This window comes from Oxyura jamaicensis, chromosome 4 (assembly GCF_011077185.1).
Source record: "Oxyura jamaicensis isolate SHBP4307 breed ruddy duck chromosome 4, BPBGC_Ojam_1.0, whole genome shotgun sequence".
NCBI classification, from domain to species: domain Eukaryota; kingdom Metazoa; phylum Chordata; class Aves; order Anseriformes; family Anatidae; genus Oxyura; species Oxyura jamaicensis.
In genome coordinates, this window is record NC_048896.1 from 52,845,025 (window position 1) to 52,866,301 (window position 21,277).

The following is a 21,277-nucleotide window of genomic DNA, read 5'->3' on the forward strand; positions in this document are numbered from 1 at the left end:
CAAAGTGATATGAATGCTGTTAACAATTTTATTTAAAAGTGTGGCTAGATGTATACCAGCAGGAAATACATTTGCAAACAGGTTAAAAAAAAAAAAAAAAAAAAAAAAAAAAGAACAATTATATTTCTATTTACAAATGTTAGGCTTGAAGTTCACTGTAGAATTGTAGACTAATCCTAAGGTAAGTTTCTTGTCATTTATTGTTTGTTGAAAGAAGGTGCGAGAAGTGATTATTATTTTCAATAATACTATTTTTTCTGTACATACCAACCATCTGACTGTTGGGACATCTTGACAGCCTCTGTAGAGAAAGTCATGTCATAGCAACAGTGTGGGTTGTGGCTGGCAGGAAAGTGGGGCAGTGGAAAGGCTTGGGGGTATGCAGAGAATGTAGAGGTATGTGAGGACTGGCGTTAGTAGCAGAAGTTATGGCTGGTTGTCAGTATTATTAGGGCTGCAATCAGTCTGCAGACTTCATCTTGGTCCACTTGGAGCTAAAATACAGACATTGCACATCGTTGCATTCCAATGAGCTAAGAAATAATATATTGGAATGCTTGGCTTTTAAGGAAAATTGTATTAACCAGGTTTGAAACAGTTATTGACCCACAGATACTAGTTGATACTGTTCATCCTGTCATTTTTTCATTTCATTGATAATGTTTATCACTGTTTCCTTGTACACTGATAAGGAAATACTCTTACATTGCAATAGTATTTATTGGACTCTTGAAGTGGTAGGTTTAAGTGTGAGCTCAAAAAAAAATAGACTGGGTATTGTGTAAAAATTCATATCAGTTCAGTCTTGATACACCTATGGGAAATATAGGTTAGAGAGTATGTCTTCAGATATTTTATATTATTATTTGATTTTATTTTTTATGTTTCACACAACATAACATAAATATAACTTTTTACTAAGGCATGTATTTTTGAAAGAATTGAGATGATGAAGCTACAAATTGAAGCAATACTAATCAAAAGAGCAGCTTTCCAGACACGCATTTTACGTAGTTTTGAATTTTTCTAGAGCAGCTCTATTATCAGTTTAACTGTGATCTCTTTTCCTTGTGTCATAGCCTGAAAAAAAAAAAAAACACACTAATTTAAGACCTACAAAGTAGTTACAAATCTGTCTGGAAGTGTGGATTGTCTCAGTTAGAGAGGCATTTTGTACCTCTATAAATATATTAATATATTTTGTTGCCAAGTCTTTTGAGTATGGCATTTTTTTATTGTAAGTCACTTCTATGTTTCTTATTTCTGATTTGTTCTGTACTGGCTGAACTAAGTAGTGTATTAAAATGAAAGCAGGAGAGGGAGAAATCGTGGATGTTGAGTTCATAATAACGGAGTAGCTTTGCAGATTCAGAATTTTGAAACACTACTGATGGTGTAAAAAATACGTACTGATAAATGCAGACAGTAGAATGAATGTTATCTGTAGTACTTTTATTCTGTGTTATTCCAAGATTGGTCCAATGGAATATCTTTATTTAGCATTTTTCAGCCTTAGTTTTAAGCAGGTCTGAGGATATTCCAACAGTAGGAAGATTCCTGTTTAGTAAAGCATCCTTTCTTACTTAAATTTATTTTGTAATAGGATATTTTTGTATTGTATACACGTGTATATGTAATTTGAAATGGTACATATGATCAGCTCTGGTATGATATTGATAACTGTGCAAAGAGATTTAATGAGTGTCATCACCAATGGTGAGTTATTCTGCTTTTACTTGTGAGTAAAGATGAAAGTAATAAAAAATCTGCTTGTGTGTATATCTATGTGCATAATCATTCTATATCTATGTGCTAAATGAATTTATCATGCACCTTTGACAGCCTCACCTTCTTCCTGCTTACTAATCCATCTCCCTGAGGACCTACGCTAACATTCTGTACTGCCGAGCAGCTTCAATCAGCATTTATTTTTCTCCTTCAGTCAGCTTGCCAGAAAATATTTCTTCTTTTCTCCACCAAATTCCCGGTTAGAGGCCGAATGAGTTTCTGATCTGGACAATTAATAGTACTTTTAGGCAGGCATGACACCACAGATTTACTGTCTGTTTATTAAGCAAGTATTAAACCAGAAATCTTATTCTAGATTTCTGGGTTTTGGAAAGGATGCTTTAAGCTTTCTCCTTGTGATAAAGTTCAAGGTTTGGGGCTTTAAATCCTGAAAATTATAGTGGAATATATATTTTTCTTTACAAACCTGAAAAAAAGGAGAAACTTTTATATTGTAGGTTACCTAGGCTTAGGTATCATATGGAAATAATAGTATGTGTTTAAACCACGGCAATTTCTCCACTAAGACAGTCTCTGAGTATATACGCTGCCAAGCCTGGACCACGTCAGTAATGAGAAGCCGGTGATGTTTCTGAAGTATCTTCACAGATATGTGTGTGGATATCGGTGACCTAACTCATCAGGAGAGGCCACACACAGAATAATAGTGGAAGGAACTGAGGAGTGGAGGAGTTCAGGTTAATGCAGAATTTCCTTAGGTCTCCTAAATGGCTCCAACTGGCACCTTTATTTTTATAGGCAGTCAGGTTATATATATTACAAGAAGGAAGCACTCGTCTAGGAAGGAAAACTACTTGATTAAAACCATATTCCAACTTTCTTTCTTTTTCTTTTCTTTCTTTTTTTTTTTTTTTTTTAACTGAAAATGTAGAACTTTTACATCCTCTCATACTGCTGTGAACAATTTTTTCCTGCCATTCTTTCTGCCTATGGGAATAAAGGATGTAAAGTATTTTGAAAGGATCTGACTGCTATAATCGAAAATTTTAAACTAAAATGCAAACCATGGGCCACATGCTACCTTTTGGCAGATAAACCCTGGGGAGTGCAGAGCTTGCATAATTCAAAGGCAAATCTCAGGGGTTGGGGGGGGGAGCAGATCAAGAGAGGAGGGTTTGAGCTGGAGCCAGTGGGGGAAGGGAACAACTGGAGAAGCAAGGCAAAGGATCCAGTACATCTGCTGGCATATCTGTGCACAAGTCGTCCCTGCAGAGACCATTCCTCCATCCAGTTCTTTTTTTCCTCAAGCCATTTTAGCGGTGTTGTCATCAGCTCTTATCCTTGTACTTGTGTATCTCGCTGAAAGAGGTTCCAACTGCAAAGGGATGTTGCTGTTAGTTGACAAGCAGTAAATATCACTTCTCTTTCCTGTGGAAAATGTGCTATTTGCCAGCAGAAGTATGCTATATTACTACCTTCTGTTGACTCTGTCTTGAAAAAACTATTTTGATCTGAATTTGCAATCATAAGATTTGCTGTGAAGGGTTTTTTTGTGCCTGCATGGAAGAGGCAACAAGTCACAGTACCACAGATAAATGTCATCCAGTGGTTCTGGAGAGAATTTGCATCACCTTCTTATCACAAATTCTGCTCTCTTTTTTGAAACAGCTGTCCAAGTTTTTTTTTTTTTTTTTTTTTTTTTTTTTTTTTTTTTTTAAGATAGAATTAGTTCTACAACATTCAGACAAGCAACTGATGAAGGAGTGAAGAACAATCTATAGAAAATAATTTGTATCTTGGACTAATTTATATTCTATTACTTTCTTCATCAGAAGAATAAAAAATTCTATTGTCTCTAGCATAGAGTAAGGGAGGACCATCATGAATTTGGGCTCCACTTGGAGTTTATAATTAAAAGTCCATTTCTCCTCTCATCCCCCTCTGTGGCTAGCATAAACACTAGATAAGCTTAAAGAAAAGAGATTATAGCCAGAAGGCAAAAAATTACTTGGAGAATATATTGATTTACTACAGGAACCCCTCAGCTTCAGGAGGTATACAAAATTATTTACCATACTTATCAAAAAGCACCTAACTGTATTCTCTGAATAATTTTTAAAATATCATATGGCATGGTAATTGTAGGCAGTAATTAAGGAAGACTGATGATTTTAGAATTAGCAATAATAGTATGAAAAACATGAGAGTAAGACCCATCCAATTACTTTCCCACGTACTTTCATTACAAAGTGATTTGCACTTAGCCTTAGATGATTCAGTTGTTTTATACTTCTTCCTTTGGAAAGAAGGTACCATTTTGTTATATGAAGGTAGTCTGTTTAACATTAGGAAGCACAGCTTTCTCCATTCTATCGACACCTTTCTTTCTACCATTGATATTTTATTTCTATATGAACTGAGGAGATTCAGAAATTGTGAAGAATCAGTTTGGACATAGCATTTGGTATGTTATTTCAAAGTGCCACTTCTGATTATATAAAGAGAGGAAATTATTCTTTTTATTTTCTGTTTTAAGGCATATGGCATAAATTATTTAATGGATAATAGTTTTTAAATGTTACCCCAGATTAATATCGTTGGGTAAGTTTTATGCATCTTAGACCTATATCTTACAAGTCTAATTTTATTTTTAAATATTTACAATTTGAGAGACTTCTGTGCTTTCCAAAAGAAGTTACAAGGATGTTTAGTTTACATGACCCCAGTTTCATGACAGCAGTAGCAGATCTGATATCTTATCCCAGAGAAAGCATTTTTGGCCTCTCTTTTAGCTGTGCTCATGGTGGGAGTTAATAGCATATTTCAGCTCTAACTCAGCTGGAGAACTCTGACAGCAGTGAATCTTTCACAAAGTATAAACACAATTTGTATTTATAGCATAGTTAACATTTACTAAATAGTTGGGAAAATGATCAGTCTGGTTTTAGCAGGTTGGGCAACAGTCTTTGTTGTGGCTGTGATGAGTTTTAAAAAGTGAGATAAAGTGATTATAAAATACTGTCACCGAGCAGTAAATTTAAATGTGTTGAATTCAGTAAGTAACGAATTTATGCAGGCAAAATTCAAACTGTTGTTGAAACAATCACTGAATCATCTCTGGCCAGAAGTGTGTTGCACAGATGGTAAGCTTGACGTTGTGCAGCACAGGAACAGAGTGAAAAGCCAAATAAATGTTAAGACTTGGTCTAGTTCTAATTGAAAGTCAGTATTAAAATATTATATGCAGCCAGAGTTAAGAAGAATATATTTAAAGTAAGCATACTGATTTCATGGCTAAGGAGAGCTGGACTTGTCAGCTGCAAGCAAACGCTGATCTGATGGAAGACAGAGAAAAATAGAGTAGTCAAGATAGAGCCTCAGTTGCCATTGTAGGTGAGCAGTTCCCTCTATGGCATGAAATCGGCCTGTTGAGATGTTGGCATTCTCCCAGGAAAAGATGAGTATTTTCTTCTGTTAAAAAGGAGTATTAAAATGACAAGAGCACCAGCACTGCCGCTGGTCCACATTATTTACCTATGAATTCTCAAATCTCAGCTCTCACTGTGACTTATCTGTGGTGTTTGAGTAAACAGGCAACCTGAATATAATCAAGTGTTCACTGTGATATCTGGGAGGTGTGGCATTTCTTTGATTCTATTTAGCCCAGAGTTTGACATGACAAATGGGGTTTTATTGCCCTTTGTCTTAACTTATGTATTAAGTACATTGCTTAGAAACAGACATAAAAGTATTCAGCTAGGTTTCAGTCCAGAAAAATAGTTGACCTGAATGTTCTCTTCATTACAGAATAGATCCTAATTTTATTTGATACTTTTGTATCCAAGAGGAAAAAGTGTGATATTTTAGAGTTATCTAAAGTAGGACTGAGATGCCTGATTAACAAAATAAGAATCAAACAACTGCTTAGACTAAAAATAGTAAAGCTTTATGGAAAGAGGTAACTCTTGCAAGTAAGTTCTTTGGCTCTGAGTGCTTTTTGTTCTCAGTCTGATTTGTAATTCAAAGGATAGAAATTTTCAGTGCAGTCAGTTTCCTTACCTCTTCTTTCTTGACCTGTCTTGTGGATCTATCAGAGCCAGAGAGGCCTTTGAGACCCCCTGGGCTCTTTTCATTTTCATTTGTGCCTGGCTGGTCAGCCTTAGATAGTTGACGTATTTGTTGGCCAACATTTAAGAACAAGTAATCAAAAAGGTAAACAAGAGATGGAAAAAAAAAAATTGTTCATAAACTATCAAAACCAACTTTTTTGAAGGGAAAGTTTTTCCTTTTTTTTAAAAAAAAATCTTTTTTTTCTTCCCTACGTGGAAAGAATGAGATATGCTAGTGTATACAGTTTTCATAGACTAAGTCATCAAGCTTGAATCAAACATGGAGACAAACAGTCTAGAAATATTTCATTAATTTGGTATTGCCAGCATCCTTAGATTATTTGCAGGTTCCTAATGCAGTCCAATCAATGCCTTGTACAACAGTTGGGAAACTAAAAGTTTTTGTTTGGAATGTTTTTATTGTATTTGCAAACTGTAGTCTCGTGTGTCTAGCTCATGAATATTCCCACTGTGTCTGTAGATGGTGTAGTTATTTACCAAACTGCATTATAACTGCAAATATAACTGTATTAGTTATATTTGAAAATAGCTGCTTTGTGAGTGAGAAACCTGAGGTCACGCTGAAGATGCTTTTCCTCAATCAGTGTCCAAAAATGAAGCCTCAGTTTAATATTACATTTTATTAGATGAAAAAGAAAAATAATTGCAGTAGAAAACTCTGAGACTGTATTTTTTCCATACTTTGAAAATAGATAGTTGGGTCTTGTTATGCCTTAGTTTAAATATATGTATTAGGTTAGCTTAGCAAAATGAGTTAATTCGTTTCTTGTTCACACTTGTTACAGGTTCTAACAGGTGATCATGCAAAGGGTTTTTAAGATCACTGGATGCTGGATGTATTAACCTCCCTCATATCAAAATGTTTTATTTAATAAATAGAAATGGTATCAAATTTGGAGAAACTCCATGGAATGCTAACAGAGTGGAACAAATTGCTTTCTTCCAAAGGAAAAGGTTTTATATCAGAAAATCTGGAGTCAGCTAAGTAGCTAACTAGACTGTATGTAGGAAGCAAGCTTTAAAGATTATTCTTTGCTTTTTAAGGGGTGAATGAATGAACAATGCCAAGAATGGTGAAGTTTCCAGGTAACGCATATTGTAATGCCACTGCTTTCTATGTAATAATTATTGATTTTAAATGAAAGCAATGAGTTATTCTCTTGAAAACTTCAGTGCTGTAGTGAATAGAGAAATTAGGCAATTTTGGTTTTGGTGGTCACATAAAATGGAGACACTTAGATTTTTAAAAATTAGCCCCAGAACTGCTTAGGATTTTGCTTGTACTGAATCCAGCATTATTTACAGGTCTTTAAATTTGTCTCAACTTTCTTTTTAGACTCTTTCCCCTTTTTACTTTGTCAGTCTCTTTGAAGTACTTCCAGACCTGTTTTTCTAGTTCTAGTTTTTTTATCTGCTTCTTTCCAGTAGCCAAAGATTTAGGTGTTTTGAGTGAGCACATCAGTGCTCCAGACAGAGATACTGTTTGAAATTATCCATGAACCCAGTGCCTCTGAACATTATTGAGTGACATTTGTTTCTGTTGGTTGTGTCTGCTCTGTCTAACTGGTTTCTTTCAGATTGGCAGCTGGGATTACGCTGTAGTAGACGGACAGCTGCATGAACTGGAGATTTCAGTGAAGCTGTGCTAGACCTCTGTTTAATATGCCTGGAATGTATATATTCAGATTGGAGCAACTTATGTGGCCCCAAGGGGGAATCTATTTATATTTTCACAAACTGTGATTACTTCCTGTTTTGCTTTAATGACTGCCATATAATTGTCATGATGGTTTGTCAGGACAAAAAACCTTAATTTTCTTGATTCTTACAGAAATTTTCCTGATGCAGTTTAAGAGCTGGGTTAGTGTTTTTGTTTTTAAAGCTGTGGTGGAAGGTATCCTACTCTGTGCTCCCCTCCGTACTTCTTCATGATGCAAGCAGGAGAAAATACTCGTATATTGAATCTCAAATACCTTTAAGACAAAAAGCGTAACAAAACCAAAATCTGAAAAAAGCCCAACCTCCAGGTGTCTGTGGTAGTTTGGATTTAAAAACCACCAAGTGGTTGGACTAGTAACCTAAATTCCAGGCAACAACAGTATTTTGAACAGAAACACAGAAGAAACTTAAAAAAAATAAAATACAAAAGATGTGATTCTCACAAAGAAGCTACAAGGAAAAAAAAAAAAAAGAAAGAAAGAAATATATGTTTCATTTATATTTGATGGCTTTCATTTCTTCATTTTTATGTCATTTTATTGTGTGATGTGTCCTGTTCAGTTTTGTTACACATATTTCCAATGCACTGCTGCAGACAAGGATTGTGCACTTTTTTCTTCCTAACAGCTTGCTGGTGTACACTGGTCATGTCCCCCTGTGCAGCTATCGGCAGTATTTCTGCCCATGCTTCAGCTCTGGAGCCATGAACCCACGCTACTTGAGCTGAAGTAGTAACAGCATTAGTGGGCTACAAGAGAAATTTTTTACACTCCGTTATCACAAACGTTTTGTAGGTGTGCTTAATGATACTTGCAGAACAGTATGTAACACTTGATCTTTCTTTTCTTTATCCTTTCTTCCCTCCTCGTTCCCTTCCTCCCCTGCCATTTGTTAGATCACAAACCAAAGAGAGGCAATTTTCTTTAAAACAGTACATTAAGTGAATAGTTCAATTGATAAAATAAATAATTGGAATGATTCAATGAAAAGGGTCTGATTTGTGAGGTCAAAACAAAAGAAGGATTTTCTGTTTTGGCATGAAGAAATTAGGCCTCTTGTATTTTGAGAACAGTTTTGTGAGTGTGTGAATTTCCTATATGAACATTTGAGTGCTGTATTTTTTCCCTGGGTCAAGTGTAGTGCAGTATCCCCAGGGCAGGTGTACGGTCAGCGAGTGTATACGTTGCCAGTTTCAGAAAAGCATTTTGCCCATTTTTCACAATCTTGATCTAATGGGGATTGTTATGAAACAAGGGGAGAGGGTACTATGACAAGCTTCTCTTCAGCCTGTTTTCAGCAATTTTATCTAATTGGTATGAATCATGCTTGTTCTCTGGCTAGCGTTATCGGGACTGCAGTCCGTGAGGAATTGAGCTAAGAACCATACCATGGAAGCATAAGTGACTATCTGGTCAGAAGAGGTTTTCTGATCACTTGTTATCAGAGCTTGATTTTAATCGCCATCCCATGGGGAAGGGAGCTAGTTGGTTAGCTGCTAAGCCATTCCGCTTCACTGTTTGAGGGGAAACCTGTCAAATGGTCTGTGTTCTCTGGTGCTGCAAAGCAACGTCTGGGTGGAAGGAGAGAGAAGACAAGTAATCATAATTGTGTATCACTCAAGTCAATAGAAATCACTGATGAACATGTGTGTAAACCTTTTTGAATATTGAGAAGTGAGCTAGGAGTGGCAGAGAGTCAAAGTAATTATTTTTGTGAGGGCTGTTTTTTTCTGGATGTAAATAATGGGTATAAGGAAGGAGGATGAACCCCAAACCTTTCCCGACCCTAACACACATTCTGAAAACTGCATGGGGTTTTTTCACCTGAGCTTTCAAATGTTTGGCATTTAAATCCTACTGATAATCGAGAAGTAACTGGAAATACTCACATACAGATACGTAAAGACACATTGACAGAAAGTAGCCTCTTTTTAACGATAAGTGTGTAACCTGTAAGTGGGCGTTCAAGCTACGGGGTGCGGTTTAACATGGGTATGGTGTGCTCTTAGACTCTTTAGACAGTTTGGTGTTTTGTGTCTGAGCATGCATGATGAAAGCCACTCTGAGTTAGGTCTCTTTTAAAGGTCTTTAAATCTAGAGTTAAATGGTGTATGTCTTGCTTTTTAACTATACAGGCCTTCATTTCAGGATTTGAGTTCAAAACTAGAGACCGTTTCATTCTTTCTCTGTGACACTCACTGCAGTTCCCCCTCCACCCTCCCTCCCTCATATTTAATTTTATAGTTCTTTCAGACATAAACATGAAAAAAAAGCAATTTTGACTTAGTTTCTGAGTGTTGCTGCAAAGAAAAGTAACAAACATCTGTTTTTACCTTAACTGCATCCATATGTTCAACCTCCCCATCACCCTCCTTCCCAAAAAATTTACAGCCGTATTTGGTGGGTACTGCATACTGTTGAATTAACTTGCTTCACAGTTAGATTAGAGGGTAGGTTCAGAGACTGAAAAGATCTGTGTTAAGCAGTAGCCAAAACCTGTACTATAGCTACAGCAAGTTTTCCTTTTCTCATTCCTTTTCTTTTAATTTGCTTCCTTATTCCCCCCTCTCCTCTTCTCAACCCCCAAGGAAAGAGGAGATAATCCAGGAGATTTTTTTAGGAACACTGTATTGTGGTAATCAGGTAAATTTTAACTTGTGAAATTTGCTTATGAATTCCGTGCTTACAAATTAATTAACATTTGAAATACCATGTTTGTCATATTAATACGTGGCTTGAGAAGCATACTGTGTGGATTACAGTAAAGAGTTAGTTAGCTTGTTTCATTTTATTACTTCTTGTTGTAGCATCTGGAACAATTCTGGCCTTACCAAAGTTTTGTTTTTGTAGAGGATTAACAGGAAGAAAGCTATTTTACTGAGATATTTGAGAATCAGTGAAACAAAATGGTGAATGATATTATCTTTTACTTTGTGGTATGCAGCATGCTTTCAGAGATAAGAGTTTGTAGAAGTAAAGGTATCTTTCAACAAAGGTTATTCCTTTCCAGTTATACAGTGCCTTCAGTAGATAGAAAATAGAAAATTTCCCAGATATTTGTGCCTATAGTAATCAAAACAGTTGTATGCTTCTAAGAGATTCGGCAATGTCAGAATACATACCCTTCCTCTGCCATTAGAAGAGGCTGGCCGTCTCTTAGTAATGCTGACTAATGCTATTAATGCATCTTTCAAGAAAATGAAGTTAGAAGCTGGGCTATAATTTCTTAGAAAGTAAGTTGATGGCTTCTTGACCCATGATCATTTTATTGTATGTTCTCTGGTAAGTGGTAGGTTCTTCTCCTTTATCTTAAAGGAGATGATAATGACCTCTCTGAGGAAAGCATTCTGTGCTCCTAGCTGATTTTCTTTGACAGGTTGAATAAAAGTCTGAGGGACATCTGGTGACTAAAATGCCCCCATATTTCTCTTTCTCTTGTTACATAAATTGAGAGAATGTGGATTGATTCTAGCTTAACCACCATTGTATGTTTCTGCTGATGGAGGGAGGTCATCCTGCATCTTCTATATGTGATCCTTCTGACTGAGACATCATCAGAACATGTACTGTTGACATCTGGATACACTTTGCATACAATCTATGACAAGGAACTAATCATTTGGGGGAGCTAGTACTGTGTCTTGGTCAGAATGAAGAAGTCATAAAGAAGTCTTGAATCTAAAGAAAAAAATCTTTACATTTTTATTAGTAATGAAAAGGAATGCAAGAGGTTTTTCTGCTGAAGTCCGGCTGCAATGTCTGGACACAATTGTTCAGGTGTTGTTGCCTCGATTTTTTCTGGAGTTTTGCAAATTTCTGTTGGATCTTTGAAGATGTGTGGTAAAGAGAACATACAGATACCGCTATCTGTGCGTGTACTCTATACACAGTTTTGATGTTTTATCAAACTTTTACCTGTGGTAGGATACGATCCAAATGTGAATTTTCCCATTTCCATTGGCTGAAAGAGAAAAACTGTTTCAGTGGGCCATGGGCCATTGTATTGCTAGAAATGCATGTTCTCTTCAAGTATGACTTGTTTGTGCCTAAACTGTAAATCCCAAACTCAAGTTAGATTTTAAACATGGATGTGGAAACAGACTGTTACATACGGACTGAAAAAAGAGAATTTTTGGTCCCCTAAGATAGGCTTTGGCAAAAACATTGTCCAATTGGTCAGCAGCTTGTGGTGATGGAACACCAGTTGTGTGAAAATAGGCAATGGCTATTTACTTGCAGGTTGAGCAGAATATTTTATACTTCTTTTAAGATCCCAGGGGGATTATCCTCTGTACTAAGGCAGGTTGGGAGATGAATAGCAGTTCTGCTGCTGAAGTGTGTCCTGCTCATCTGATAATGATGAGCATCAAGTGTGTGAGTAAGCAGTGAAATCATAACTGTGTCTCCTCCAGGTTTTAATGGATGGTGGTGAGTTCCTCAAGGTCTAGACATTGAAAAATAGTGTTCTGACCACTGATTTTTCTTGACTGAAGCAATTTTAACATCTGATTTTTGTTCTACAGCAGCATGTGCTCTTGTTATGATTAATGTATTTGAAATGCTCTGCATTAATATGTTCCTGTGCTTAATTTTTCCTTTTTTAGCACTAGCACTATGTAAGCGAGTATAGTTTGTAGAAGTAGCAGTGGAAATTAAAGGACACAGCAGATTCAATGGGTATCGCAAAACTCTGAGTCTCTTTAAATGTGGAATATGGGATATTTGGGAATGGAAGTTTCTGTATTGATTGTAAGTCCATGTAAAAACAAGTTAACAAATCCGAAACTTATTATTTCCTCATCTTATCAATTCTATTTTCAGCTCTATCTAAAATAAATGTATGGGAGTTGTGCTTCAAAAAGTTTGTTATTCATTTTGAGTAATATGTAGGAAATATGGAGAAATAAATAGACTGTAGGTTTGCACTAAAGATTTTAACATGCACAGAATAAGTTGCATCCAGGACTGCATTTTGCATCTTATATTCTTCTGGTACCACCTTCATTGCAAAACCGTATTTCAATTTGCTAGTAAAAATATCCACTTAATCTGCAACTAAACATAGGCAAATCTTTTAATCTGGATGCTTTTGGCTTTTTACAGGGAGGGTAGAGCTGCTGATCAGTAAGATGTTGCTTTGTTATTGCCACATGTCTAAAGGGACCTCAAATTCTATGCCATCGTGATTCCCTTGATATCTCAAGTCACAACAACCTGGATCTGAATTTTAATTAGGATGTTCTGTCACTAGGAAGGGGGCTCTGATGGCCTTATTGAGCTTTAGTGTTCCATGAATCTGATACTGCTGTTCCTCAAAAAGTACTCCTTGAATTTCAGCATTTGTATGGCAGATTACACCGAGCTTTTGCTAAGTGTATGTATTCAACAGTTCTTTGAAGATTAAGGTGCTTTCCAGAATGGGCAAGAGTGTTATAATCTGACCATAGAGTAATTTGAAGTCCTATTCTGATGAGTTCAGGTATTTCAAAAGCCCTGCCAAATGTACCGTTTTAGATGTTGCATTTCCTATCTCAGAGCATCATTATTTTGGTGATCTGAAGGCCTCAGGTGCGTTCTACTTTTGATGTTATTCCTGTAACAGGAGACAACTGTGTTTCCTAGTACTAGTCTTTATTATTAAGTAAAATAATTGTTTGTAAAAATAAGATAAGTGTTGAACCATGAAAAAGAAGAATCTCAGAGAGAAAGAACAATCGTGCTATAAAAGCTAAAAATCAGCTAGTGTTTTTGTGTTCTACCATTCGAGTGACCCGTTTAAAGCACTTCACTGAAAGGCCTGATTTTCTGATTTTTAGGACTTGCTAATAGTACCTCACCTTAGGTATTCAGCATTACTAGACACTTTTGGGAATGCAGGGCTCGATGCACCATGCAACACAGAGAAATTGAAGTATCATCCCGTATGTGAGCTGATAGCTGACAGCAATTGCAGGGTAGTTTTACTTAGTTTAGCTCAAAATGAAAGAAATTAATCTAAAATGAATTACTTGAGATTTTCTGTAGGATTAGCGTGATGCTGTGGATAGTTGAGCTGCTTGGCTGAGAAAAAATAACTTGTTGAATTCTGGCTGCATGATTTTAATTTGAACCAGTGGGCCAATAGGTGGAAACATGGAAAACAAGTTGGGCATCTATAGGCAAGAGGTATAAGTTCACACATTTAAAAATAAATAAGAAAAGGCAAAGCATTAAATGGTATCTTCATCTGTGCCATATGAAGAAAATGATATAGCATGCTGCTGAAGATACAGTGAAACTTAAAAAACAAAACAAAACAAAAAAAAAAAACATGCTGTATTATATCATCACATTCCCCTTTAGTTTCATTTAATACTACTCTTGCTGTTGGTCTAATGCATCCTATTTTTTTTTTTTGGATAAAAATGAAAATAAAAAAAACAGTTTGCTGTAGCTTTCATTGCAGTTCTTGCTGTTGAAACTAGGCGCTGCAGTTTAAATAAAAAGTAGAATGCTTAATACATAGAGAAACTTTTAAAAAATTAACTTTTGTGTCTGAGTTATGATACAAACAGGATAAGCCAGTGTTAGAAAGGAAAAATGGAGCCAATAAAGAGGGTTTCTGATTATAATAGCTGGTTTCTGTTTAATATCATTGAGCAGGATGAGGTTTTGCAGAGTTTCTCATGGAAATAGCATCCACAGTACTAAAATGATTACCTCATTCTTAGTACCAGTGCCAAGCACTTAGCCCCACAGTGAACACACGGGGTTGATTTTCAACATGAAACAAGCCAGAAGTGTGGAATGACATTTTCAGGTGACAGTTATGGTTCTATTGCCTGTAATTAGCACCTCTTAACATGCAAACCTGCCTGTGCCTTTTCCAGGCTGTTGAAGCTCAAATACGAAGTTTTGGACAGACCCCTTCCCAACTGCTCATAGAACCACATCCTCCAAGAAGTTCTGCCATGCAGGTGGTAAGTACCACGTTAACTCTTTGTGACCTGCCATTTTGTTTGCTTCCTTTGCTATTTTAAAGTTACAGTACCTGCTACTTTGCATCTCTTTTATGTGGTCATGGACTTGTGTTACTAAAAAGAGCAGATGAGTTACAAGTTTGTAGGACTGTGAATGTATGCAATGCTTAACTATTATTTTATTTATTGCTGGAAGGATTGTACTGATTTCTAGTACAGACCTTTTTTGTCAGTGTAATCTAAGAACACTTCATCAGTTTATTTTGTTAATACCATACCTGTACAGGTGAGAGCCAGTCATCATGGAGACAATTTAGTTAATCTTTGGCAGATTCCCCAAGAAGCATGGATTTAGGAGGTGGGACTTCCTTGTCTTTTCCCCCAGGCATAGGTTTTCCCCTAAAACCAGGATTACTAGGAATTCATGAGCTGAAACTTACATAGCAAAGAATGTGACTAAATGTGTTTTGCAGTAAAGCTAGGGTGATAAAATCCAGGCAGTGAGCATTAGCATGCTTTCCCTTTTACCTCTACTTGTGTCTAATATAATTTTATTATACAAACTATTATTTTATTACTGATTACTTTCCATATCATGTTGTGTGCAGTCCTTGGGTCTAAAATATCATTTGTGTTGTCATAGATCCAGAACTAAGTATGTTAAGTGATACGGTGACAAGTGGAGCAAATGGTCTGCTAATTCACAAGTTTTTCAAAAGGTTACATTCCCTTATTTTTAGGATGGATTTTTTATCCTGAAATATATTAAAAGAGAGAGAGAGAGAGAGAGAAAGAAAGACATAAAGAAAGAAAGGAATTTTCTTCATGTATGTTCTGTAAAACATGATCTGTGTCCTACACAGGCAGACTGAGGTTATTAGATTAAAAACATATCAAAAGTTCAAATAGTTTTAGAAAAAAATACACAAAAATCAGGAATCTGTCCAAAGTAGCTTACAAACCTTGCAATCCAAGAGTCTAAGAAATGAAAACTTCTTTGTCAAATTGAGCTACTAGCCTTTCTCAAATGCAAATATATAAAGGTGTTGTGCGTGAGGCTTGCTCAGCTGACTCCCCCCCAACACTGTTTGTGCAGCATGTGCACATTACCCTTTGACAGCTGTGCTGTAGACTGGCTTTGCCCTCGGATCCCATGTACTGTATGGACAAAGCTGACTGTGCTGTTTTGTGATCTGCTGGCCCTTTGCACCTCCCGCGTGGTGTCCTAGGACAGGAGAGAGCCAGCAGACCAGTTCAGTGACCTGCAGTGTATGCAGCCAAGGGGCTGTCTTTCAGAAGAGCTCTGTCAAAAGAGATCTTGGGGAGCCCAAGCATCCTCATCATACGTCTCTACGCTGGATGTGCCCGCTCTGTCATGATGCTGTGTACCATACACTTGCAGTAACTTATGGAGACTTGTTTCAGTAAGAGGAAGAACTTGAGAAGCTGGTTGTTGATGTGTTTGTGAGACCCATTGTTAGGTAGATAGATCTCTTGCCAGGAAGCAGTCTCTGTGGTTTGATCATGATATTTTTCATGATGCTGAATTAGTAAAGATGTAGTCTGTAATGAAAAAATTGAATTTTGTGAAGTAAACTGTTTCTAACTAGAGTGTTTTTTGTAGGCTGAGGTACATGCAGAAACAAAAACCTTAATTCTCCACTTGCTTTGACCAGTTTTGTGGTTATTAATACATGATTTTATAAAAGCACTGTAGTAAGGATTTTAAAAGTAGTATTCCTGGAGCTGAAATACAGTAAGGATGGTTTCCCTGTCACAATTCTAAATTATTTCTAGTTCTATTACTTCTTGAGTTTTCTGTTTTCGCGTGTGTGCATGTATGCATGAATACAACCAAATTGAAAGCTACCACGTGCTGTGTTAAGTGCACAAGCCATAATATACACCAGGTGTAGTAATTAGCAGTCACACGAAGGCTGCCTATTTGTCTGGGTTTGCTGCTGTTGCTGTATCCCCTTGTGTTTTCAACCATCAGATAGCTGGATTTAATTGAGGCCACATCAGATGAGGCATTACTGACACCTTTAATTGAATGAGCATCCAGGGAGGATTAACTCATAATATTGATTGGCTTTTAGCCACTTGCTCAGAAGGGTGTCTGGGTAGCTTATTAGTTGCTTTTATTTACACCTTTATGCAAAGACTGTAAATCGGAATTCATAGAGCAATATGTTTTTCTAAGTACTCTTAATAACTTTTTAAAAAGGAGTGATAATAAAAATGCAAATCTATTTAATTTTTTTATTAGTTCTGTATAAGTATACATTAAATGTATGTAGTTACATACACATATATGTAATGAAATATTGCAGGTGGAAAATAGCCAAGAACACTTCATTTGTGTTCTAATTCAGTTTCTAGAAAAATAGAAATACTAAAAGAATACAAATACAGTATGGCTACTGGCGGCTAGGATGGTTGTATTTCTACATCTCAGTGGAGTTCTCTTTTTTAGGTACACCACACAATTGCAAATCCACTGTTATTGCATTTGCTTTTCCTCCTCATGCTTAACATCCAGCTCTCAGGTCCCTGATACTTTGATTCAACATTCACACTGTTGTTAGAGATCTTAGTTTAAAAGATCTTATCAAATCAAAAAAAAACGAAACCCTAAAAACATCATGGTGAAAATGAGAGTCATTCCTTCCTGTTAATATTTCTAGAAACAACACAGGATAGTCTGTAATCATGTCCACTTTATATTCTTTACAACTGCATTTAATTATGTTTGTCCTTTGAAACACATTTGCAGTGAAGTCTTCTGCTTTGCATTCATAAATCTTATTTTTGTACACCAGAAATATATACAGAACATATATCTAGTCTATGTGTGTATCTGTTTATTTTAATGTGCTTAATGTGTCTCATCTGGCTTGTAAAGAATTGTAGTCTACCAATGTAATGCAACTTGAGACAATCTCTGGGAGCAGGAATTTATTTTGCTTACTCTTTTTTTGTTGTTTTGTTCCCTCCTAGTTTGGTACTGCTTTCCTTGATGTGCTGTCTCCGTAGATATATATGAAGGAGAATTCTTTTGGCAGAGTTAGGTGATTGGAAACTTTTGCTTTCATCTTCAGTGATCTGGAGCAAAGCCTGTATTTTAGACACCCCTGTTCAGCAAGGCAGTCAACTTAATAGTGTACATGGAGAATTTCTACCTAAAATGGTTGTTTCCACAAGCCTCTTCACTATTACTACATTTGCTTTTCACTGCAGCTGCTTTTGGATCTTGTGGGTTTTAATGCAGTCTTCCTTCTCTTGTCCTGTCTTCTCTTCTCCTCCCCGTGTTTTCTTTTCCCATGTATTTGGGTTCTTGTTGTGTGCACTCAACAGTATCTCCTCCTGCAGAGTCCATTGATGTTCACAGACCAAGCTCAACAGGATGTTATCATGGTTCTAAAGTTCCCATCCAACTCCCCTGTCACTCATGTAGCAGCCAACACCCAGCCAGGTCTGACCAACCCTGCTGTGATCACAGTTACTGCAAATAGGCTATTTGCTGTAAACAAGTGGCATAATCTTCCTGGTAAGTAAATTAAAGTAAATAGCATAAGAAATCACTGCAATCAAGCAGTACATCTATTGTCTGCTTCAAAATTTGCTGCCAAACTGTTTTAAATTTAAAGTGTGAAGTGCAAGCCCCATTCACTGATGTGGCATGCTCTTCACATATGGACTTCGTTTCTCCTTAAAAAGGTAATCTGAGCTAATGAATAGTGAGATGTGTGGCAGACAAAAGGTGTGTAACAACAAACTGTTTCAAAAAAATCTCTCCATGTCATCAAGAAATAAGCAGGAAGACAAAAACAGTATATCACTGCTTGATCATAATAAACAGTCGCACTATTCCTCTTCAATTTACTCTTCAAACAGAGATGGAAACCTGCACCACATCATGTCAAAGAGAAGTTTTAAAGCATGCAAAATTTGGCTGAAGTCTTTTCTGCTATCTTTTTCTTGTTTATTATGAACACCATATTCTAATGTTAAAGCCACTCAATGAGAATTACAAGATAAAAATATGTGGGAAGTCAGTTTCTTCTGTGACTGAAACATCCTAAAGTTAGGTGCTTATGTATTTGTCAATATGAAAGGAAAACAACATATCCATTAGCATAGCAATCAATCAAATTCATTATACTTTAAAAAATGTGTTGGACTTGAGAATATAGCCATTCTATTTTCAATTCTAAAGGGACTCATCCTCTTTTCTCTAGCTATGACAGTTTCAGGCCTAAGCCCTGAAAGGTAGTTTTATTTCTGTTCTGTGCAGTAAATCTGGTCAAAGGCTTTTCAAAAAAGGGGGAAAAAAGAGCTTCTACACAAATAACTTATATAGAAAATAATAGCACCAAAATAATATGCACATCACTAAAATTCCTGCTAAGATATCTGATTACATTTTGAAAAAAAGACAGATAACTCCCATGCTTTTTCCTGATTCTTACAAATTACCTCTCAATTTCGTGCAAATAGAAACATCTATCTATTATTTCACCCACCCAAGAAATGCTTAAAAAGAAAGGTGGGAAGGAAGTGGGGAAGGGAGGCTTCTCTAGATAACATCATATGAGCAAGAACTATTTACAGGGCTCTTGACATTTGTTTGAAAGGAGGATGACAATATACTCTCATACCTTGGATGTGTGACCTTGGGCATATAATACCCAGCCTTTTAAAAATGTCTCTGAGGATGTGCCACAGCCAAGGGAAGAGAAAAGATGTGGTAGGAGTTGATTTTGACTTCCTCATAAGCCTGCTGGTTGGTCATCTGTGAAAAAGCAAGCAACTGTTAAGAGTAGCAACTGTTTTTTGAGTGTAGTAATCAACTATTCTGAGTTGAACAAAACCTTCACATATTTTTTCCCCTCTCTTCTGAAAGGGAAGACAGTAATTTGTGCTTTTGAGTCACTGTTTTTTTTTTTTATTTTATTTAGAGATATTTTATGGTTGTCATTCCTTTACATAATTCTTGAGAAAACCTACAGTTCAAAATAAAAACCCTGATACCAGCCGAATAAAAAACAGAACCCAACAAAAAGCCACGTCGCCCCACCTCTTTGAGAGCACATTGATCAAGCCTGAAGGCCGTTAGTGTTATACCACACTTAAGAGATCTGGATATGGACACCTGAAACTAGTCCTCACTATTGTTGCCTTCAGATTTTATACCAAAATGGGATTTGCTGAGGTTAGAGGTCAGGTATCAGTACTACTCTTTATCTCCTGCTGTGGGCTGAGCATTGTCTTTACTAATGAGGCCTCGTGATAAGAACTTTAAGTTGCCAAGTAACTAGTTGTCAATGATGTGTATTAAAAATATTGTTCCTGCTTTTGTAGATGAGTTTGGTGGCTTTGCTGATGTCTAATGGCTGTAGTACCCAACAGAGGGCCTCTATTTTGTCATGCAGGTTTCCTATTTTGTTCTGCATTAGTGTTTCATCACAGCAGAACCTTGACTTCCCCATTGCTCAGGAAACTGTTCAGTTGATACTAATTTCTATATTAAGCCATGAAGGATAGTTAGCAAAATCATAGATGTAAGTATTCAGCCATTATGTTTTGTTCCACTTGCAAGGATGTCTTGGGCTGTTTGGTGGGAGTTGCTTGTTTTTAGCAGAGCTGTGGAAAAAAAAAAAAAAAAAAGAAAAAGCCTTTTTTGTTTCTTTAGCACTGAAAGAAAATTCAGGAGGTAAACATCTCGCTGGCATGTCAGGTGCTCAGATGAAATGTAGGTCTGCAGAATTGTATATAAACTTCTATGCAAAATTGCAAATAAATGTTTTTTCGGTGATAGACAATTCCTTAAATACTGTATGAGATTTCCCTGTCTGCATCATAAACTGACATATTAAAAAAATGTCCTTTGTGCTTTACTTGTTCAAAGCAGTGCTTTAAAAAGTAAAGGGGAAAATAGTATTTGCTATAGTCAGCAGATGGTTGTCACATTTTGTTTTCAGTGCTCTTTACCACTTAATTTTGTTTTGTTGCGACAGGAGAGGTTGCCAGTAAAGCATCTGCTAGAGCTTATGGCTCAGGACCGGAGCTGCTGCTGATGGCATACATTCAGAATAGCACTAATCTAAAATAAATGTTTAATAAGCAGCCTGTGAAAGCACCTGGATTTTTTTTTTTTTTTAATGGTGCAGAAGAATCTTGGATGGTTAAAAAAATTGACATAATTTTGATTTACAAAATATATGTGGCATCACATATTAAAAAAAATGCAGAGTTTTAAAATCTTCTTTCCTGAATTCCAGCTCATCAAGGTGCTGTACAAGACCAGCCTTACCAGCTGCCAGTGGAAATCGATCCTCTCATAGGTCTGTCACTTCCTTCTCTCTTTGCGATTCATTAAGCTCTGTATGGTGGCCCTGAAGTGTAGATTACGGTTGTTTTTCACTTGCTGGTTGCTGGGAATGGAATTTTCCTGATAAACCATTTGCATGCAAATTGGAATGCAATGAGCTGTGGCTATGCTGGTATTTCATCAACTCCCCCTCGTTGGTTTGCCTAATTTGAACAGGCCTAGGACGCGTGTCAGTGAAAATTAATATGGATGCTGTAATAATGTGTGATTGAGAATGTGCATGAAGTACTGTCAGGATAATATTGGATCTTTTCATCACTCAGACTTGTTGATGAGCAGGAGCGAGGCACGTTATGATGAATTGGTGCACTGGTAATGTGATGGAGC

At 36.5% G+C, this 21,277-nt stretch overlaps 1 protein-coding gene across 3 annotated transcripts in view; it reads left to right on the top strand.

The window, feature by feature from the left end:
• The window catches only part of LRBA (LPS responsive beige-like anchor protein), a 395,253-nt gene that overhangs the window by 336,426 nt on the left and 37,550 nt on the right, over positions 1-21,277 (top strand). For 2 of the 3 annotated variants that reach the window (XM_035325418.1, XM_035325419.1), the window contains exons 48-50: positions 14,467-14,556; positions 17,914-18,106; positions 20,841-20,903. In XM_035325418.1, the coding sequence (XP_035181309.1) occupies positions 14,467-14,556; positions 17,914-18,106; positions 20,841-20,903 (346 nt within the window). The remainder of the gene's footprint in view (positions 1-14,466; positions 14,557-17,913; positions 18,107-20,840; positions 20,904-21,277) is intronic. The other variant, XM_035325421.1, reaches the window with a different exon arrangement.